We start from the raw sequence: 17,955 nt of genomic DNA on the forward strand, positions 1-17,955 counted from the left end.
GATATAGTTCCACTGGGCATTCTGAAATTTTGTATTTTAAAAGTAAACAGCATGATAAATCAGGACAAATTAAAAATGGCACTTTCTAGAAAATTAGCAACGATAAAACGAGCAGTAGCGCGCAGCGACTGGCACATTTACTGACAGCTGACCTTTGTTTTCTTCCCTGTTTGGATATTTTCTTCTTCAGCGTGTTTAAAAGGTGGCTGTTTCAAATGTATTCAGGCCTAGTGGTGTTTCTTCACGTTTTAAATTTGCTTGATCTTCACATGATCTTAGCTTTAAATAGCGCCCCTGTGTTCAAACAGCACCAGTTAAAGCAACTCGACTCAGGGTGCACACATTAGCTACGCTTCGTTCTCTCACAAAAACACCCCCCATCCCACACACACACACTTCTGTGTCCATTAAAGCTGCTAAAGACTTTGCTCGTCCAAACATTTACCTACAAGTTCTACAGGCCTCTGATACATTGAGGACTCTTGGGATGAGACTACAGATATACAGCAGTTGTAGTAATTCTTCTAAGCTCCCTGAAACTTGCATTTATTCCATTGAAAAACAGGTTTGGTCGCAGTCTTTTAATAGCGAAACACCAACTTCAAAGGTTAGGGCCACTCGGTGATGGTGTTCTCTGGATTATTTCAATCGTTTGATGACATTTGAAACCCACCACGTTTCTTTGAAACCAATGTTGAAAGAGACTGTTCATCGAGGCCGTTTGCCTACATTTTCTCTGAAAAAGTTAAGCCACCTCAATCTTCTTTTCCTAAAGTTTCAAAGCATTCCACCATGCGCCCTGTCGCAGGTTGGAGACCGTTGGCCCAATATCTAACAGCGTGTCGATGAGGAGGTGGGGGTCAAGTTTCCTGGGTGACCAACTCACTCTGGAGTTTGAAAGATAAACTGCTAAATAAAATAACATAACATCGGTAAAAATGTGTCATACAGCGACTTCGGTGCCACCCAGGTGTCACACGACAGGTTCCCCCTCAGGTGATCCGGCTGCCCACCAGCTCGATCTTTGTTGCACGCGGTTGCCGCAAGCTCTCGGTGCCAGCTGCAAATAATGCACCCTTCACCGTGGGAGGAAACGTGACTACAGAGAAAAACCTACACCAGGTGCGTGCAGCCTCAACCAAAACTAGCATTCTGCTTTACATCTCCAAGCTTCCAAGGTAGTTTTCTATGTCAACTGGACTGGGATTTTTTCTCTTGAAGACGTTTCGCCTTCTATCCCGAAGGCTTCTTCAGTTCTGAAATTGCTGGGGAGAGAGCTTGAAAATATATAGCCCCTGTGGACCATCTGCATGCTAATGATGGTCCATAGAAAACTACCTTGGATACAATGACCTGGATGATTGAGAATCTACACAGACATCTCCAAGCTTATTCCTCAACTTGCAAGTGCTCCATCAAAAATAGTCCAACCTGACAATTTCCTGACATTTCTTTGAGTGTCACCAGTCTGACAGTCTGTAATGGCACTAAAAATCCTTTATTTTCACATTTTGCTTGAGATGAAACATTTTTAGCAGACTGACAACCTGACGGTCGCCTGAGTCGCAGCGCCGTCTGTGTTTTATTACAAAATATTGTAACAGGTTGCTTTAACAGCGACACACCTCTGTGTAATTAGCTTGACCCAGGTGATTCTCTTCACTTTTTGAAGGGCAACCAATTAGAATATTTTTGAGTCCTGCAAGCGCTGCTGCACAGGCGTTTCCATAATCCATAATCTGCTTTTAGTTGTTAGCTGAGTATAACCTGTGTAATGAGTGTCTGGCAGATACTCCAAGATTCTTCCAGGAGTGAGAGGATTAGCAGTTATCTTGGGCTAATTTAGATAAGCTAATGTAGATACATTGCTTAGGAAAGAACAGCCAATGAGACAAATGGGTTATCCCTTAGTACTAAAACACCCACCTTTACACACCGTTAATTATCTTATCTGAGCTCTCCTTTTTAGTTGGCAATCTCGTGCCTCAGGCCTTCAGATTGTGAGACACCAAAGCAAGACTGTGAGTGTTTTTTTGGTTTCACTTGAAGTATTTCTAATAAGGGATCCTCAGCAAAGTAGGGGATGAGAATAGATCTGTGGACCAATCCATTTAAGAGAAAAAAACAGCAATGGGCGCTGAAATTACCTGAAACCATCTAAATTAACTACTGAAAATCAGACACTGTCTTTGACTTGTGGTTCAAAAGACCTAATAAACCAGGCCTGGCACCCCTAGAAAGTCTTAATTTGACCCGGGAGACGTGTCAAAGTAGCTTTGCTATCGTGCGGGTACCTGTGGCACAGACCACAGAAGCTAAGGAGGGAGCTGTCGCAGCAGATCAGAAGAAGATTATAGGCAAGCACGGTAAAGGGGACGGCTATACAACCATCGGCATTGAGCTTGATGCTACTTTGACTATTTAAGGTTGTTCCAACCTCCCTGGATGTGGAAATGTGATGACAAATTCAAGGTGCATACGGAACAAATAATAATCCAAGAGCCCAGAACAAATTCTGCCTCTGTTGAAAGCACATCATAAAAGTTGAAACTGGATTCCAGCAAAATGCACATTGGCAAAGAATGTTTTGGAAAGATGAGATGAAGCCGGAGCTTTTCAGCAAGTGGCATCAGCAGGTGCATCTACGGGTGCGCCGGGTTTGATCAGATCCAAGGCCAGAGCAGCCGCCAACCGGGAGATTTTCAAGCACCTGTCCACACTGCCAAAATATCAGGTTTAAGAACCTTCTGGTATCCCTGAAGCCCAGGGAGGATCTATGGACCGTTGTGGCGAGGAAGATGAGAGCTATCAGACCCAACAACACCGAAGAGCTGAAGGCCACTATCAAAGCAACCTGCACTTCCAGAGCATCTCAGCAGGGCCTCAGCCTGATGGGTTCCCTGCGGAGCTACATTACTGCAGTCACTCATGCAGGAGGAGCCCAGACCAAACATCCTCGTGCTTTTTAGTCCAACATTTCTTTTTGTATTGGTTTGTTTGTCTTACGCGCTACTGTAATTTGGAGTTTTCATCAGCCGTGGACCATAATCCTCAAAATTAGAAATAAACCCTTGAAACATACATCAGTCCGTGTGTGATGAATCTATATCAAATTCGTGTTTCGTTAGTGAAAAGAATAAACTGTTGGATGATATTCCAGTTTATTGAGATAAGCTTTCAAAGAAAACAACATTGTACCTGCTGTGAAACGTCTGTTGTGGGGCTGCTTTGCTACAACTGGCGTCTTTATGGGGGCACAATGGAATCCCCAGACTATTAAGGCACTGGACTGGAGCGGAATGTGCTGTCCAGTGTCAGAAAGCTTGGTCTCAGTTTGGTCAGGGCTTCTGCAACAGCATAATGGCCCAAAACACACAGAAAGTGACACTCTAAAATTGCTAAGAGCAGAAGCTTTTACTATTCTGAAGTGTCCTTCGCTGAGCGCTGATCTAAATCCTTTTCACCATCCGTGGAAGGAGCTGAAACATGCAGGCTGGAGAAGCAGCCTTCAAACCTGCCGAAAAGGTTTGGGCTGCCGTGACTCAGCAGGTGCAGGAGTCTCGTTGGGAGGTACAGAAATTGCTTCATTGCACCAGCTGCCTCAGAAGGTTGGGATGAGGGTACCATCAGTGTGGACCAGTGCAGTTTGACTTGTCATTTATTTTTTTAATGATTCTTGGCAACCACAGTTCACCAATTATGTCTGATCTTCACACGTGACATTAAAGTCAATTTGTATTCATTACTCTGGTCAGTTTCAAGGTATTTCACTAAGTGGGTTTTCTGATGTTAAAGGTTCTGTTGGTGTTTTTCTCTAGAATCAATCACAGACTCCCAAATGAGGGATTTGTGTTGAGCCCAACACGAGCTTCCATTCAGACAGACGAAGTGTGAAATAAGAAACCATGAAAATCTTTAGTGGCATAGATCTTTGTGGCCTTACATCATCAACCGGTGCCTTCCTTATGTGTAGGGCCTGTGCTTTCGTGCTTTTTATTCCCACAGAGTTGAGCTCGACTCCAACAAAACTGTACCGGTGTCAAGATAAATGTTCCTCCCACGTAGAACAATAAAGTTCTCCAGCCAGGTGTGTCTCAGGAGCCCCCTGACCTTCTGCTATTTTCTTACTGGCAGAGAAATCCTGCAGCCACTGCAGGAGCGCCGCCGTTCTGGCCGATGCTGCACGGATCTGCAGGGACCGGCTGATCCTGAAAAGACGTATTTGGGTGATTGTTGAGCATTGCTGAAGAGATTGTGAGGTTACGATGTGATTGTGAAGGATGAAGTGGTTTGTGCCAGTTGTTTATTCAGAGAAATGAAGTGATGAACACATTCTCTAGTGTTGATCACGTCCAAGGCTTCTTTTGGGTTTCTATTGTACATCAGCGAGTGTCTCCAATAAAATGGGCAATTACCTCCTGGCCTGGAACCCACCACGGAGACACTGAATCGAGTCTGCTTGGCGTGTCTCATTTAACAATCTTTTGTATTCAGTGTCAATAGCGATCGATCAGCACATGTAAGAGACCACTTAACAATTTAGGCTGTAAAAATCATAAAAAGAGGTGACGAGTCAAGAGAATAACAAGAATTCCTCAAATATTACATATGAATACTATTGCAGCAGCTCCGAGATTTAGGAACGTTTTCTCTTCTAAGCGGGTCTCTGGTCACTTGCGACCTGTAGGCCTGTGCACGTCAGTTGATTGTCTACTTCCACGTGGTCTCGGTTCATCCCAACACATCTTCTCACTTTAATACGCAGACATTTTGTGGCAGAATGTCTGAGTCACTGCAGGTCCATCCTCATCCAGCCTTCAGGTCTCTTCTGAGCCGCTTTGCAGATGTTTCATTTCACGATCTGTTGCTATTTAGCTGTTCTTGCAATGGCATCTGTGATCTGTCACATCCGTGCACCACTCACGTGCAGTGTTTCTTTTTAATTCCTCAGTGGATGGAAGGAAATGAAGAAGAAAGCTTTAAAGGAAATATATGGCAAACATGGGGCTCAATCACAGCTGCTGTGACTGCATCACAACAGGTAATTCCATTTCTGAGGAGGTAGGCTTGGCTGCAGGGGTCCTTGTAGGAACCGAAAGCACCCAAAATGTAACTTTATATGGCAGCTTTTAGGTCACTACATAAACCGAGTACTGACATACAGAGACTGTCAAACAAATCTGTCTCTGTGTGCTTCAGAATAACTGCAGAAAAATGGGAACTCCAGGAATAACATGAGAAAACAAGCTCTCTCCACACAGCACAGCCCTGACTGGGTAGGTAGAAGAGGTAGAATGAAAGAATGAAAGGCAAAGCCACACTGTGTAATAAAAGCAAACTTACACAGTGTGGCTTTGCCTTTTATCCTTTTGTGTAACAGAAAGCTCTTATCCACCATTAGAACTGATAGCATGAATGGCAGCAGAGGCTGAATGTAGCCAGTCAAGAACTCTAATGAGGAAAGTTACTCTGCGTGAAAACCTGCGTGTTGTGCCCGTTTTAGGAGCGCCGGTCCTGTGGGACACAATGTTAACAAGACAACAATTTGGCACAAGGTTTCGGTTTCATGAACATGTTGTCTTTGATTTCCTGCAGCTCCATCTGGAAGAACTTGGTTGGACCAGAGATTCAAGCTGCCATTGTCGGCGGTTTGACTGTGGCTGTCAAATCTGTCAACTGGAAATTAACCAGAAGTCAACAAAAGTGTAATCATTTGTGCATTTCAAATGTGGACCTGACACTTAGGACCTCAGGGAGCAAAGCCAACCATTAGCCAGTGTTTACTGGTCTCACATCATCAATTTAATTAAAAGTCTATTTAAGATGGAGGCCGGGGGAAGAATTCTTATTTTCTTTTCAGGGGGTCAAGACGCTGCTCAAGCCCGGCGAACACGAGGAGACCCGGTGGTGGAGCCGAAGAGGCTTCAGTGGGCTGCGCTGTTGCTACCGATGCTACTGAATAATGATGCAGGATAGTTTTAATTACAGAAGAACCTCCATCAATCATGCCTGACAGCTAAATCCCTCATAGATCCCCCCCCCTTCACAGCCCATGGACTGAGCCCAGAAGCCAGGATCCCAGCACACACGCAGAACACGACCCCTTTCACATCCCCCCCCCCCCCCCCCAACAGAAATACAGCCAGAAAATTCACAGAGGAGCCTGTAGATATGATCAAATCAGTCCGCAGCAGAAACACATATATCCTCCCTGTGCACACAGGAGATGAGTTCACTCCCCCTGCTCAAGATCTCCAAGGAAGATCATGGGAAGGCACAGATTTCCCCAAACTACGGCTTTTTGCAGCTATGTGTCATAACTGAACAACCCACTGTGGGTTTAGAAACACAATTCCTCACACACGCTACCTGCATCTAGGTAGCAGGATTCCCCTCGGATTTTCCTGGGAAATGATGAACGTAACCGCTCCGAATTTAAGAGCCACGTCAACAAACACACTTTATTTTGAAATAACTAAACGGGGCGAAAAGCAAATTTGTTAGAATTCATTTGAGGGAAAAAAAAATCAATGTTTAAGCTACGATTTTTGACTGCTTTTGGAGTTAATCTTTAACCATACAGCCTATTCTGTTGAGTCAAATATAGAATATTGAACAAATAAGCAATGCAACATGTATTTTAAAACTGCTGCCGGTTGGAAGATCCTGTTAAAAATGCAACTTGTGAAAAGAGAGGAAAACTGCTGAATGACTGAATTTACTTATTATCAAAGCTGTTTTTAATCTTTCCAATTTTATGTGTTTATTTAGGGATTTTCATCCACAACAGCAGCGGAACAGTGGAAAAGGGAACAAGTGAAAAGGCTGGTTCTTAATTACTCCCCGAGTAGCCGCTAGTGTTTGTTGAAGCTTCTAACATTTCCTCTTGCCGCTGAAGTAACGAGCAGTACTGATTAACAGTCTGATCCACATACCATAATGTGGACGCTTCTCTGTTAATACCAGAGAAAAAAGTGCAGCAACATCAGTCACAACCATTGTGACGATAATGACAAAATGCAATTTTTCAGCCGACTGCCTTTGTTGGCCCAGTTTTCAGAGATGATTATTATTTGTGCAATTATAGGAATAATAAAAGATCCATTTCCAAAAGCAAAACATTCCCTTGCCATTATTCCCGAGAGATGAAGAACTCATTTGTTCCCAGATGGCCATTGGTATGCTTTCCTTGGAGTCACTGGGAGCAGGGGTTAACAGGATTGAAATGAGTATTTTCATCAAAGCTCACAAAACTTAAACCACACCAGCGGTGTCAGCGAATGTCACATTTCCATGTTGGCCAGCCTTTTAATTTTAAGTCCATTTATATCATCGGCTGTCTTGATCAGTATATTGTTCCCTCATGACAAACGAGTGACCTCACAATGGTGCCTTTTAGACATTGTTGTGTATCATTTTTAATGCTATGAAAATATAATATACAGAGCAACAGTACAATGCTTTGGGGACTGTTGAGTACACACATGACAGCTCTACTATCTTGGGTTGAAGAATGGGAATGCTGTTACCTTTAGGGACGTGAGACAAGAAGAAAATGTGTCTAAAAGAATGAGTCCAGAAAAGAGGGACGAAAATAACATAACTTTTGGAGTTTAAGAGATTAAAATAACTATTCAAATCCAAGGAAATTGATCTTTGTCTTGCAGATAGATGCTGTGCTTTCAAAATAATGTGGCTTAAATGTGTAAAAGGCGCCGCTGCGAGCCCAATTTCTCCTCAGAACCATTGATGAACTTAGTATATTCTTGACTGAAACAATTCTTGACTCAAATCTGCAGCTGCAAAGTATTTTCTCCAAAAACTCCAAAAACTGAGAATGAGAAAATTAAATATGTTTATGATAAACAGTGAAAAGTGTGAAAATTAAGGTTTGAAAATTATGATGGTGGTCCAGAAATGTTATTAAGGGCTAAAAATGAAATGTTATAGGTTGGTTACTTAATCAGAATGTATGAGAACACAAGTCAATGAGTAAATACACAACAAAGTTCACTCAGATACTGTGAGGAAACATTGAATACTTAAAGGTGCACTAGGCGATCTCCGTTAGCATCTCGGGTTCATCCGCCTGCCTCCTGAATACACTGTGAAAAAGCCTGTTGTCTGGAGACAACATGGGCGCTGTAAGCATTTAAAAAGCACTGTGGGGACAGGCTGTGCACCAAAACACAACAAACCACGTTCCAGCCAATCACCGACAAGATGGTTGGGGAGGGGGCAGGGTTTAGTGCACCTGCAGGTATGATGGCAAATTTACTCACAGTTGGAGTTAGCTCAGTCATCTTAGCAACGTTATCATAGCACAAGTCCGATTTCGACTTTGAAGTGCGTTCATGACGGTTACAAACACGGAGGGGGGAGGGGCCAGCTTGCCCTGATTTGTTTTTTGTTTACTTCAAACGTCAACGAAGTGACGCCATGCAAGATCGCACAGTGCACCTTTAATGCAGGGCTAAAATTAGAAGTCCATACTAAAGTTTTTCAGTATTTACACAACATTTAACAAAATTTAAAGTTTCTTTTTTTTTTTCAGGAGTCAAAGGGTCTTTCTGTTAAATCAAAAGTTCTTTGAAATCTTCAAGCAAACACGCGTTTGGATTCTCGCCCGTTTAGCTTTACGGTCGTAAATATCAGCAGGGACAGTTTTTGTCATCTTCAGACATTGTTGATCTTTAACTTTTCTTCTTCTTGACCACTATGTCACAGGGAGGGTGCTGGAGCCTATCCCAGCTGCATACGGGCGAAGGTGGGGTACAACCCCTGGACAGATCGTCGCAGGACCCCAACCCAGCATTTGGGGATTTGGTACCTTGCTCAACGGTACCTCTGCAGTTCTCTGAAGGTTTCCTGGCACGGCATTGTCAATTTGCATGTCCCTAGTGTCCATAATGCAAACCTATGACCTCGTGAGTATCAACCAGTGATTTGTGCCGCTGTTCCTCTCTCTTTTTTCATTTTTCTCCAGCCACATGCAGAAATTACCTTCTGCTTTAAAGAATAAAGTTCTGCCAAAGGAAATTAATATTTTAAGTCTTACAAAACTTCCAAAACCACTATGCACACATTCATAACATCTACCTACAAATGTTATTTTAAATCTACAAGTTATCTGCAAATTATGGGCCAGCGTTCCTGGCGGCCTGTTCTTGGATCTTAACTACCTTCTTAATGCTGTAGTAAGAAAGTGGATATAAAGGTCAATCATTAGATAAACAGTGAGAAGATCCACCTTGTGTGATTATATGGTAACAATTCACTGAATTCAGGACAGTCTTCTTGAATGTAATGACCCTTTGGCAGTTTTGGGATGAGATTGAAGTAAAGGTTCACCTACTCGAGGTCCTATTCTCCTCTGAAAGGCAAAAGGGTGAGTTTGCCAGAAGAGCACATGGTACATTATGCCATCTCCTTCAAAGCATTGTCATTCAACCTTTCCATGTAATTGCGCAACTCCTTAGAGTCTCCGAGCTCCATGTCTCTGCACACCCACTTAATGTCCTGGCTGTGGCTTCTAGTCAGTGTGTTCACAGTGGGGTAAGTACTGTCTGATGGGATGGTGGTGAATGTCGTGAACTTGACTCGCTTCCGCTTGGTGGTGGGTGAGTCACCTTTGCCGTCCTTGACTAAAGACCCCAGGTCAGCTGCTCGATGCACTTGGCCCTGCACGTTCTTCTGGGCAGAGCCTCCGTTCAGCAGGTGGCTGCCCTCCTCCAGTCCGCTGCTTGAGTCCATTATAGAGGTTTGTTCCTCCGGCTGGGGTGACAGGCTGATTTGGCTCTCAATCAGATCAGCGTCATTGCCCAGCCACACCCAGTCGTGGGCATGGTTTATGTTCTCCTGGCCCTCGATGGAGAGCTCTTTGTGGCGGTACTTCAGGGTGTAGGAGATGCAGTTGATAAGAAATACCAGAATGGCGAGGCAGAAGACTCCTAGCAGGGCATACATACCTATCTCCAGGTCTGTCAGCCCGCGGGCTGTCTGAACAAGGTCATTGTCCACATTTCTGCTGTGGGGGAGATCCACTTGTGCAGGTAAGTCGGCAAAATCAAGTGGCATGTTGTGTTGGCTGTCATCGGAGAGTTTGTCCCCATTAGGTCTCCGCATTATTGCGCTTTTGGTGGTGGTGGCTTTCCTCAACACCCCATCCTCCATGTCAGAGACAGAGCTGCCAAAGTAAAGGGTATTGAAGCTGGTCCTGTCCTTCCTGTCTCTGCTCTCCAGATCATCTCCATCTGGGCTGTAGTAGTCGATGCTTCCGCCTCTTGAGTTGTCACTCTGACCAAATTTAACTCTGACATGGCAGTTCCCTGCTGCCAGGATGCTTCTGCGCTTGAACTTCTGGCAAACCTCGCAAACAGTCATCTCCACCCTGACCAGCTGCCCTTGGCCCTCAGCCTCTGTCACAATTACAGGCCACTTCCATGATGGGTGCTGCTGCACTGTCACAACCTCTTCATCTAAGGAAGTAGCCGTCAGCACAAAGAAATCCGGATTGTAAAGGTCTAGAGGAGCCACAGAGCCGTCACTGAACTGCAGCCAGGCACTGATCAAGGCCTCCTGTGGAAACAAATGATATGAAAAAAGAAATGTTAACATTTTCCTTAAAAGGATCAACTTTTAGGGGCATATTCCACACACAGCATTTCAATTCAATTCAATTCAATTCAATTCAATTCAATTCAATGTCCTTCACATTGTATCTGACACAATCAAAAAGTTGCTTTTCAGAAACCCAGACACTGTAACAGGAATAAAAATCTAAAACCCTTTTAATAGGAAGAAACCTTAAGCAGAACCAGGCTGATATGAGGGGACCCTCGTGTTGACAGACCACTGGGTCAAGGAGGAAGGGGAGATATAACAGGGGGGAGGAAAAAAAGAGGAATAGAAAAAATGATGATTTATGAAGTCCTAAAGCTGAAGAGAGAAAAGGGCAGTACAACAGCATTCAGGTCAGTCGTACAAAGAAAAGTAAATGATGGATTCAGTGTTTGGATTGGACCCATGTACACAATAAACATATCACAAAAAGGACCAATGACGAATCTCAAGGTCATAAAATATAAATCAACTCTCGCTTTCTAAGGCTATCTACAGCCTGGTAAAAGCCTCACATGTGTTGTCATGATAAAACTGTAGCCGTAAGCACAGAAAAACCACATCGAGACATTTGTATGTCTTAGATCCTTTAGGGTTTGTTGTTAATTTCTATCACTCTCTCTGCCAACAACCTCCACAGGTAGCTGAGCATTCTTTCAGATAAAATGGCATTAAAAGGTGTTCGAAATGGAAAAAAACAACAAATAGAAGCAATAATACACAAGATCCAGACACAGCTGAGTTTTCGTCATCGCTCAGTTGTGTTTTGCTCTCAGAGAAATAGTTAAATGAAGTGTCTTTGTAAGACAATACTTAAAGCTATTCATTCCAACTGATGCTTGTTAGTTTTCAGTTCTCTTCTAGCACCAAGATTGGCCTCTGTGTTATGTGGCCAAGCTATTTCAGTATTTTCTCTAAACTGGAGGGATAGAGATACGTCAAGATCAAACTGAAATATTATATAGAGAGTGTGTGTTAAAAATTGCCCTACAAGAGCATCTTACAGGCATCCCCTTCTTCAATACAGCACGATTTGGCTTTTAATAATGAAGAGGGATAAATCCCCAAAGGCACCCAGATACCCACTGTGGTGTGACAGCGCTCCCTAATTACTGATGCTGGGGACTTACTGAGGATGGGGTTCCCTTATTGTCACAGTGCATGTGGAGATAGGGCAGATCTTTGCCTTCTGATTGTCTGGACTCCCAGCTAGGAAAAGGGGCAGTTCAGAAAATGTGCGTGGGAAGTGTTGATGGACAGATCAAAGAGGTGACGGCGCCATGGAGAAGCCCAGCAGAACCCCGATGAGGCCTGTGAGTCATAAGTTTGCTTTTGCCTTGATTTGACATGTTCTTGGATGAAGCCTTCCTTTCCATTACAAACCTAGTTGACAATAGTGAGGCTCTTGAGACTGTTAGAGATGGTGTGTGACAAACAGACACATGCCCATAAGCACATGCACGCTTGCAAATGCCTGGCTGTAAAATTGCTCAATTGGGGATGCTTCTGGTGTGAAATGAAATCTGGCAATAAGATTGTTGAATTTGGAAAACTTCAGAAAGCATTTTTGGCATTTTGGCTTTTACCGAATACCCTTGTCGAATGTTATTAAGCTAGCAAATATTTAATACACCATGAGAAAAAAATCTAAACCATCACCACTCACATCTTAAAGATTAAAAGTAAGTAAGATTAAAAGCTAAACTAAGCTAACTTAATCCTCTTGGTGTCCTGAGCATTTCTATTTCCTGATAAACTTTTTGTGCATCTCAATATTACATTTCAATGTGATTTTTCATTACTTTTGATAAATTTGATCTTCATTTACTTTTGTATTTTAGTGTATTTTGCCTCATCCTGCAACTATGGTGGTGTAAAATAAAATCCAGTATGATGTCTAATAATCTGCCTTCAAGTATGAGAGGCCAGCGACCGCGTCCTGACCTGTTTGGGACTCTGTAGGACCTCCTGTGTGGTTGCAGTCGCCAGGATGGCCCTGTTGCTACCTGGGCTGAGCTGCAGGTTCATTGACAGTCCGCTAACCAGCTGGACCCCCAACTCTGTGATGGTCACCTTTTCATCCACCACTGTGATAGTCTTCTCTGCCAAGATTGAGTCGGACAAAGGAGACAGTACCTGTGGGACAGCCAGAAGAAGAAAAAGCAAAGATGAAACCGGGAGGCTTTTCTCTTTTTTTACCTGCAATATCCCCTTCAAACAAATGTGGTTGTCAGGCAGTAACTCGGGACGTGTTGGTTAGAACAATTACGCCTGCGCTTCCACGACAGTGACGCAACCTTGTATAGGTCTGTTAATGGAAACTTTTTCATTTCCTGCTGGAGCCTTCCCAGGAGAAATCAGCAGTGGCAACTGCAACCGCGGGCGAAGCTGTGAAAAAGCACCTAGAGAAACTTCATCAAGAGAATATCCACATGAGAAGCCGGTCACAGCTTTTGATTGACAAGCAAGTCCAGGCTGCATCCCATCAACAAGCTTTTAGCAGAAGTGTCACCGATATGGAAAAAAGGAGATTACCGCAAGTTATAGGTGATTTAGAATGTCTTTCCGAGTGTTTCATCTAACATGAAAGGCCCACGCGCCCCTGTGCAATATGCAAACTGTTACACGGAAACTACTTTTTTATTTTATCTCTTTACTCAGGCAAGGCACATCAAGCACCGACTCAGCTTGGCTGCCATCCAGCCTGCTGTAGGTAAGAAGCCCGTTGCCTTTGATTAATGCTGGTAATCCAGAGGAAAGGAACATTTTTGCCTCACAAGTGAAGTAGCAAGTCAAACAATATTTATGATGAATCCCGGATGTAACGCGGCTTCTAAGTCAAACCACAGGGGCGTAACACTGCTGTTCGCCGAGCTGAGACATTCCTTCCAAACGACTGGGATGGACGTGGAGCAGGCTCGCGAGGTGAGGACACCTTGTAGATGGCGGAAGGGTTGAACTCAGGAACTACTAAAAACCTTCAGCTAATATAAACCCACTTAGAAGAAGAAATCTGGAGCTTAACAAAGACATGTCCTACCTGGATAGTGGTCATTCCAGGGCCTTGTCCAACCAGTACCTTCCTGTCTAGTAGCTGAGCAATTTGTGGGTCTTCTACCTTCAGGAAGTCCCACACCATGTCTGTAATGTCAACCTGCCAATCAGAACCCAGCATGAAGCTGGTCTGGCTTCGAGGATCAGCCGCCTCTGCCATGAAATGAGTCAGGACTCTGATCATGGCGTGCTGGTACAGCAGAGTGCAGCTTCGTCCTCGTTTGTCTTCATCATCCTCGTCCTCACTGTCCCGTGTGGACCTAATGGTTGGAACGATGAAAAGTGCACAAACTGTAGTTAACAAACAATATTCTTAGAAGTGTTTCACAATGCAAACTCAATAAAACTGAGTAATTATATGAGCATATATATATTTATATATACAGCATATTTAAGTCAAGTCAAAATGACATTTGAAATGACATTTCCTGTAGTAGTTTAATTGAACCACTGAATATACAGGTTGCATTTCGATTTATTCACACTGGGGTGTTTACTCAACAAAGCTCAGATCTAAATTCTGCATTGTTGATTAGGCCATTAAGAGTGCATCAGTCTGTTCTATCATTTGTCTTCCTCAGTGTTTCCTCCATCCTTTTGAAGCTGATCTGTGAATTCTCATATCCTCCTTACTGCTTTACTTAATAGCCTTGCTGATTGCTCTGTTGCTCACAAATCTAATTTTATTACCTCAGGCAACAAATCAGCCAACAGAGATTCAACTCATTCTCAGCAGGGAAATTGTTCCCGGTATGAAAAACTAGCTTCAAATGGTTATTGTACTGCTGCAATTTCCCATTCTATATTTTCCTCTTTGCTTTGACAAATTAAACAACAAATAAAGCATGTTTGGAAAGCTATTTCAGTGCTTGAATTTATAGAATCAACTTAGCGACTGCTCTCTTGATCTACGGGGGGGGGGCATTCCACGTAAAATAAATAATAAATAAAGGAAGAAAATAAATTAATCTCTCTCTTTTTTTGGTTTATTTTCCAGATTATGGTATCAACTCCTCTTGTCTTTTCCCAATCCCTTGACAAATCGGACTGCCTGTGATGCAGAAGGAATAAATATGCTGCTGGCTGCACGATTCACAGACGAGCTGAAAGAACAATGAGATTTGGAGACTTAAAAGCTTTGCTGGCAGGGACAATTTCACATGCACCTGAACGACTGGTGTTTAAGGAAGAAATGAGTGTTACTATGGACACCTTTGGATTTCAGAATTCAGCACAACTGCATCCGAGCCATTTGGAGAGGAAAAGCTGACTTTATTAATAATAACAACTCCTTTAGGTTGTGTGTGTATGTGTGTGTGTGTGTGTGTGTGTGTGTTCTAAAGCAAAGGCATATACCCTTTGATAAACTTTTCTTGCCAGTAGGGTGAAAAAAAGCCTTTAAAAACACCTTTCATGCAGTGTAAACTTATTTTTATACTTTATGTAAAAAAAAAATCTCTCTGCTATTCAAAAACCTTAAACCTTTTCTTTGTTGATGTCTCATTGACTATTAATGACTGACAGGAGAGTACATGGCTATGAGGGGTGGCTCTGTAGTCCCATATATCTTTATAGCCTGTAGCACAAAAACTAAGGCAATTTTCCCATGAGATGGACTGTTTGCTCACACGTGGTCCAAATATTAGTGATATTATGGAGATGGACAAAGAGACAGTGAGGCCAGATCATCTCACTCACCCTCACGTGAACAAAAAACATTTATTCCAATTCACGGAGCAAGAGTCTGGTCTCATACTGCAGTTTGAGGCGTCTAAAAGTCTGATTTCACCTTTTCTTTTTCATATTAATTTCACTCATTGTTAGAGGAAAAGTGGGGTAGTTCCTTTGTTGTAGTCATTGTGTGTTAGAAAGGAATGTTTTTTTTGATAGCTAAAAAATAATTATTCCAAAAAGCAGCTGGTGGGCATTTCCTTTTAATACACCAAATGTTGAACTGAGTTAACATGATAAATTCTGGCATAAACCTGCTGTGTGTCGTTCTGCTGATGTCTTTCTGGATGCTGCGTATGAACTTTCAATTTAAGAGTCATTCCAGACACGCTTGTAACGTCGCCTTAAAATAGCAGATCACAGCCCCAGCAGCCCTAACACGACACTTTTAATGCATATTCATGAATTTTGACTCCTCCGCTTGGAATTTAATGTAATTTTCAAGCCTGTAGAACACTGCATCAGAAATCCCCTGAAAGATGGATTTATTTCTGTCTCACTAGTTTAAGTTTAACAGCTGCCTCATCAGGGTACTTTAGTTCACGGTGGCTATAGGCCAGCCTGCTGTAGACATCATAGATAAACCAGGATGCATTGTTTACTTTACCGATTAATGCACGTTGTAACTATCACTCTGGCACATAGTGCGCGAAACAATACATAAATTACTAAAATAAACACCTGATCAAAATTCTCATTGCATTATTCTAATTAATCCCAAGATGTCATATTTTCAACATTTATATTCTTAAATGTAACAAATACATACAGTTGAAACCAAACACACACACACACATACACACACACACACACACGTTGAATTTAAAAGACACGCTCAAAAATGCTCAATGCGCATTTTGGCATTTCACCAACGCACTTATTATTATTTGCAAATCAGGTTTCCAAAAGCATAGAACTAATTTAAGTGGAAATAATTCAAAATTAACTTATATATTGTATATTCTACTTATAAAGAAGGCAAACTGATAAACAAGAATTGATTGACAGACAGGCAGAGGCAGTTTTGGTCCTGTTAAAGTGATTTGCTGTTGAAAAGCATTTCTATATTTATATTTCCACAGCAGCGCTCAGGTATAATTGATGTTGGAGTAAACACCCTGATGGTGAAATCCAACCAGTCTCGTGCTGGTGCGTTCGCAGCCATTGCAAATCTGATCTAATGTTAATCTAATAACAAATCACACCGAGAACAACCTGCTCCGCTCTTCTTTCCGCCTCAGTCCCTTTTCCAGTTGTGACTCCAGCGGACATGCTGCATATTGATGCCCTGCTTATTTTTGTTGTGCCCCATCACAGCTGTTGTTTTTGGTACTTTCCTCCATTTTCTGCGTTAATAAACTGATGAAGGTCATTTAGACAGCATGTTGATGGTGTTAAAGCTGTTTGAATGGTGCAGTTATGCGTTTTACACGGTAAAAGTGAAGCACAAGATAAACAGCTTCATGTTGAACTCCAGCCAACCATTAATCCCTTAAAAACACACTTCAATTTGTGAGGGTAAATCTTTTGATTTTTCCTTGTTTTATTCAAAAACGATTTGGATGTGGTTCTACATCTGTGTCTCATCTAGTGTGATGACTAAAACTCTGCCCCTTGGATGTATTTGGAGCTTTACCTCCTTTGTCAGGGACAAAGACAACATTTCTGTTGAGCATCCTAAACCTGGCATTAGTTTTTAGAAACATGCCTTTGAGTTGTTCCAGAGGTTACAAAGAACCCTGAAGGTTATCATGCAGAGCCATATTTTACAACAGAAAAGAAGAATCGTTTAATATACTGCATATTTGGAGCTTTGTTAAAGAGGCGTAGGCAGAGAGTTACACTGCCATATAGATTTGCTGTTGGTTAAACTTTATTTTGCTGTTTTGACAGGTTATACGAAGGAAAAAAAATAATCCGAGCAGTGAGCGTCAGTCATAAAACTACAAAAAAAAGTACTCCTGTCAGAAAAAAAGCACTTCCTTTTACAGTCCTAATGTCTCTTTACTTCTTATGTCAGCCTTTGTCTGGCGGAGCTCAGGCTCGTCAGCTTGGCCTGACAGAAGAAGTCTCATCCACGCGGTCCTGGTGGGCTTATGGACAGTGGACTCGCGCCAAGTCTCACCAGCAGCTATACAGCTAATTTGCAAGGTCATGCCTGTTATCCAATGATAAACAAAGACGGGCAGAAGACAGAGAGAAGTGAATCTCTGCGCAGCCCATCAGCAGCCGTACTGGCATCAACAATGACAACACAACCCGGCTGTCCCCGCCGATAAAGGGATACAAGCGGCAGAGAAGGCAACATCCTCGACAAGCTGTAGCATTAGTCGAACGCTGTACCTCTGTCACTCAATGTAAGAGGCGAGCAGGGATAATTAGTGTGGCCACACTGGTGAGTGGGACAACACCAAGTCCCAAACTCCACTCTCCTGGCAGCGGTTGCACAGGTTGTGCTACATTCTTCTGCTCGTGATGAGGCCACGGGAGATCTCTGACCTCCAGACAGCTCTGATAATGTGATGTCCAAGTGATCGGGACTAATCAGGA

At 42.8% G+C, this 17,955-nt stretch overlaps 1 protein-coding gene across 2 annotated transcripts in view; it reads right to left on the minus strand.

Moving 5' to 3' along the window:
* Positions 1-7,389: 7,389 nt before the first annotated feature.
* The window catches only part of si:dkeyp-14d3.1 (transmembrane protein 132C), a 133,416-nt gene continuing 122,850 nt past the window's right edge, over positions 7,390-17,955 (minus strand). For both annotated transcript variants that reach the window (XM_057033532.1, XM_057033531.1), the window contains exons 7-9: positions 13,661-13,934; positions 12,565-12,756; positions 7,390-10,578 (exon numbers count right to left, since the gene is read on the minus strand). In XM_057033532.1, coding sequence (XP_056889512.1) covers positions 9,418-10,578; positions 12,565-12,756; positions 13,661-13,934 — 1,627 coding nt within the window. In that variant the 3' untranslated portion in view covers positions 7,390-9,417. The remainder of the gene's footprint in view (positions 10,579-12,564; positions 12,757-13,660; positions 13,935-17,955) is intronic.

This window comes from Takifugu flavidus, chromosome 5 (assembly GCF_003711565.1).
Source record: "Takifugu flavidus isolate HTHZ2018 chromosome 5, ASM371156v2, whole genome shotgun sequence".
Taxonomy (NCBI): domain Eukaryota; kingdom Metazoa; phylum Chordata; class Actinopteri; order Tetraodontiformes; family Tetraodontidae; genus Takifugu; species Takifugu flavidus.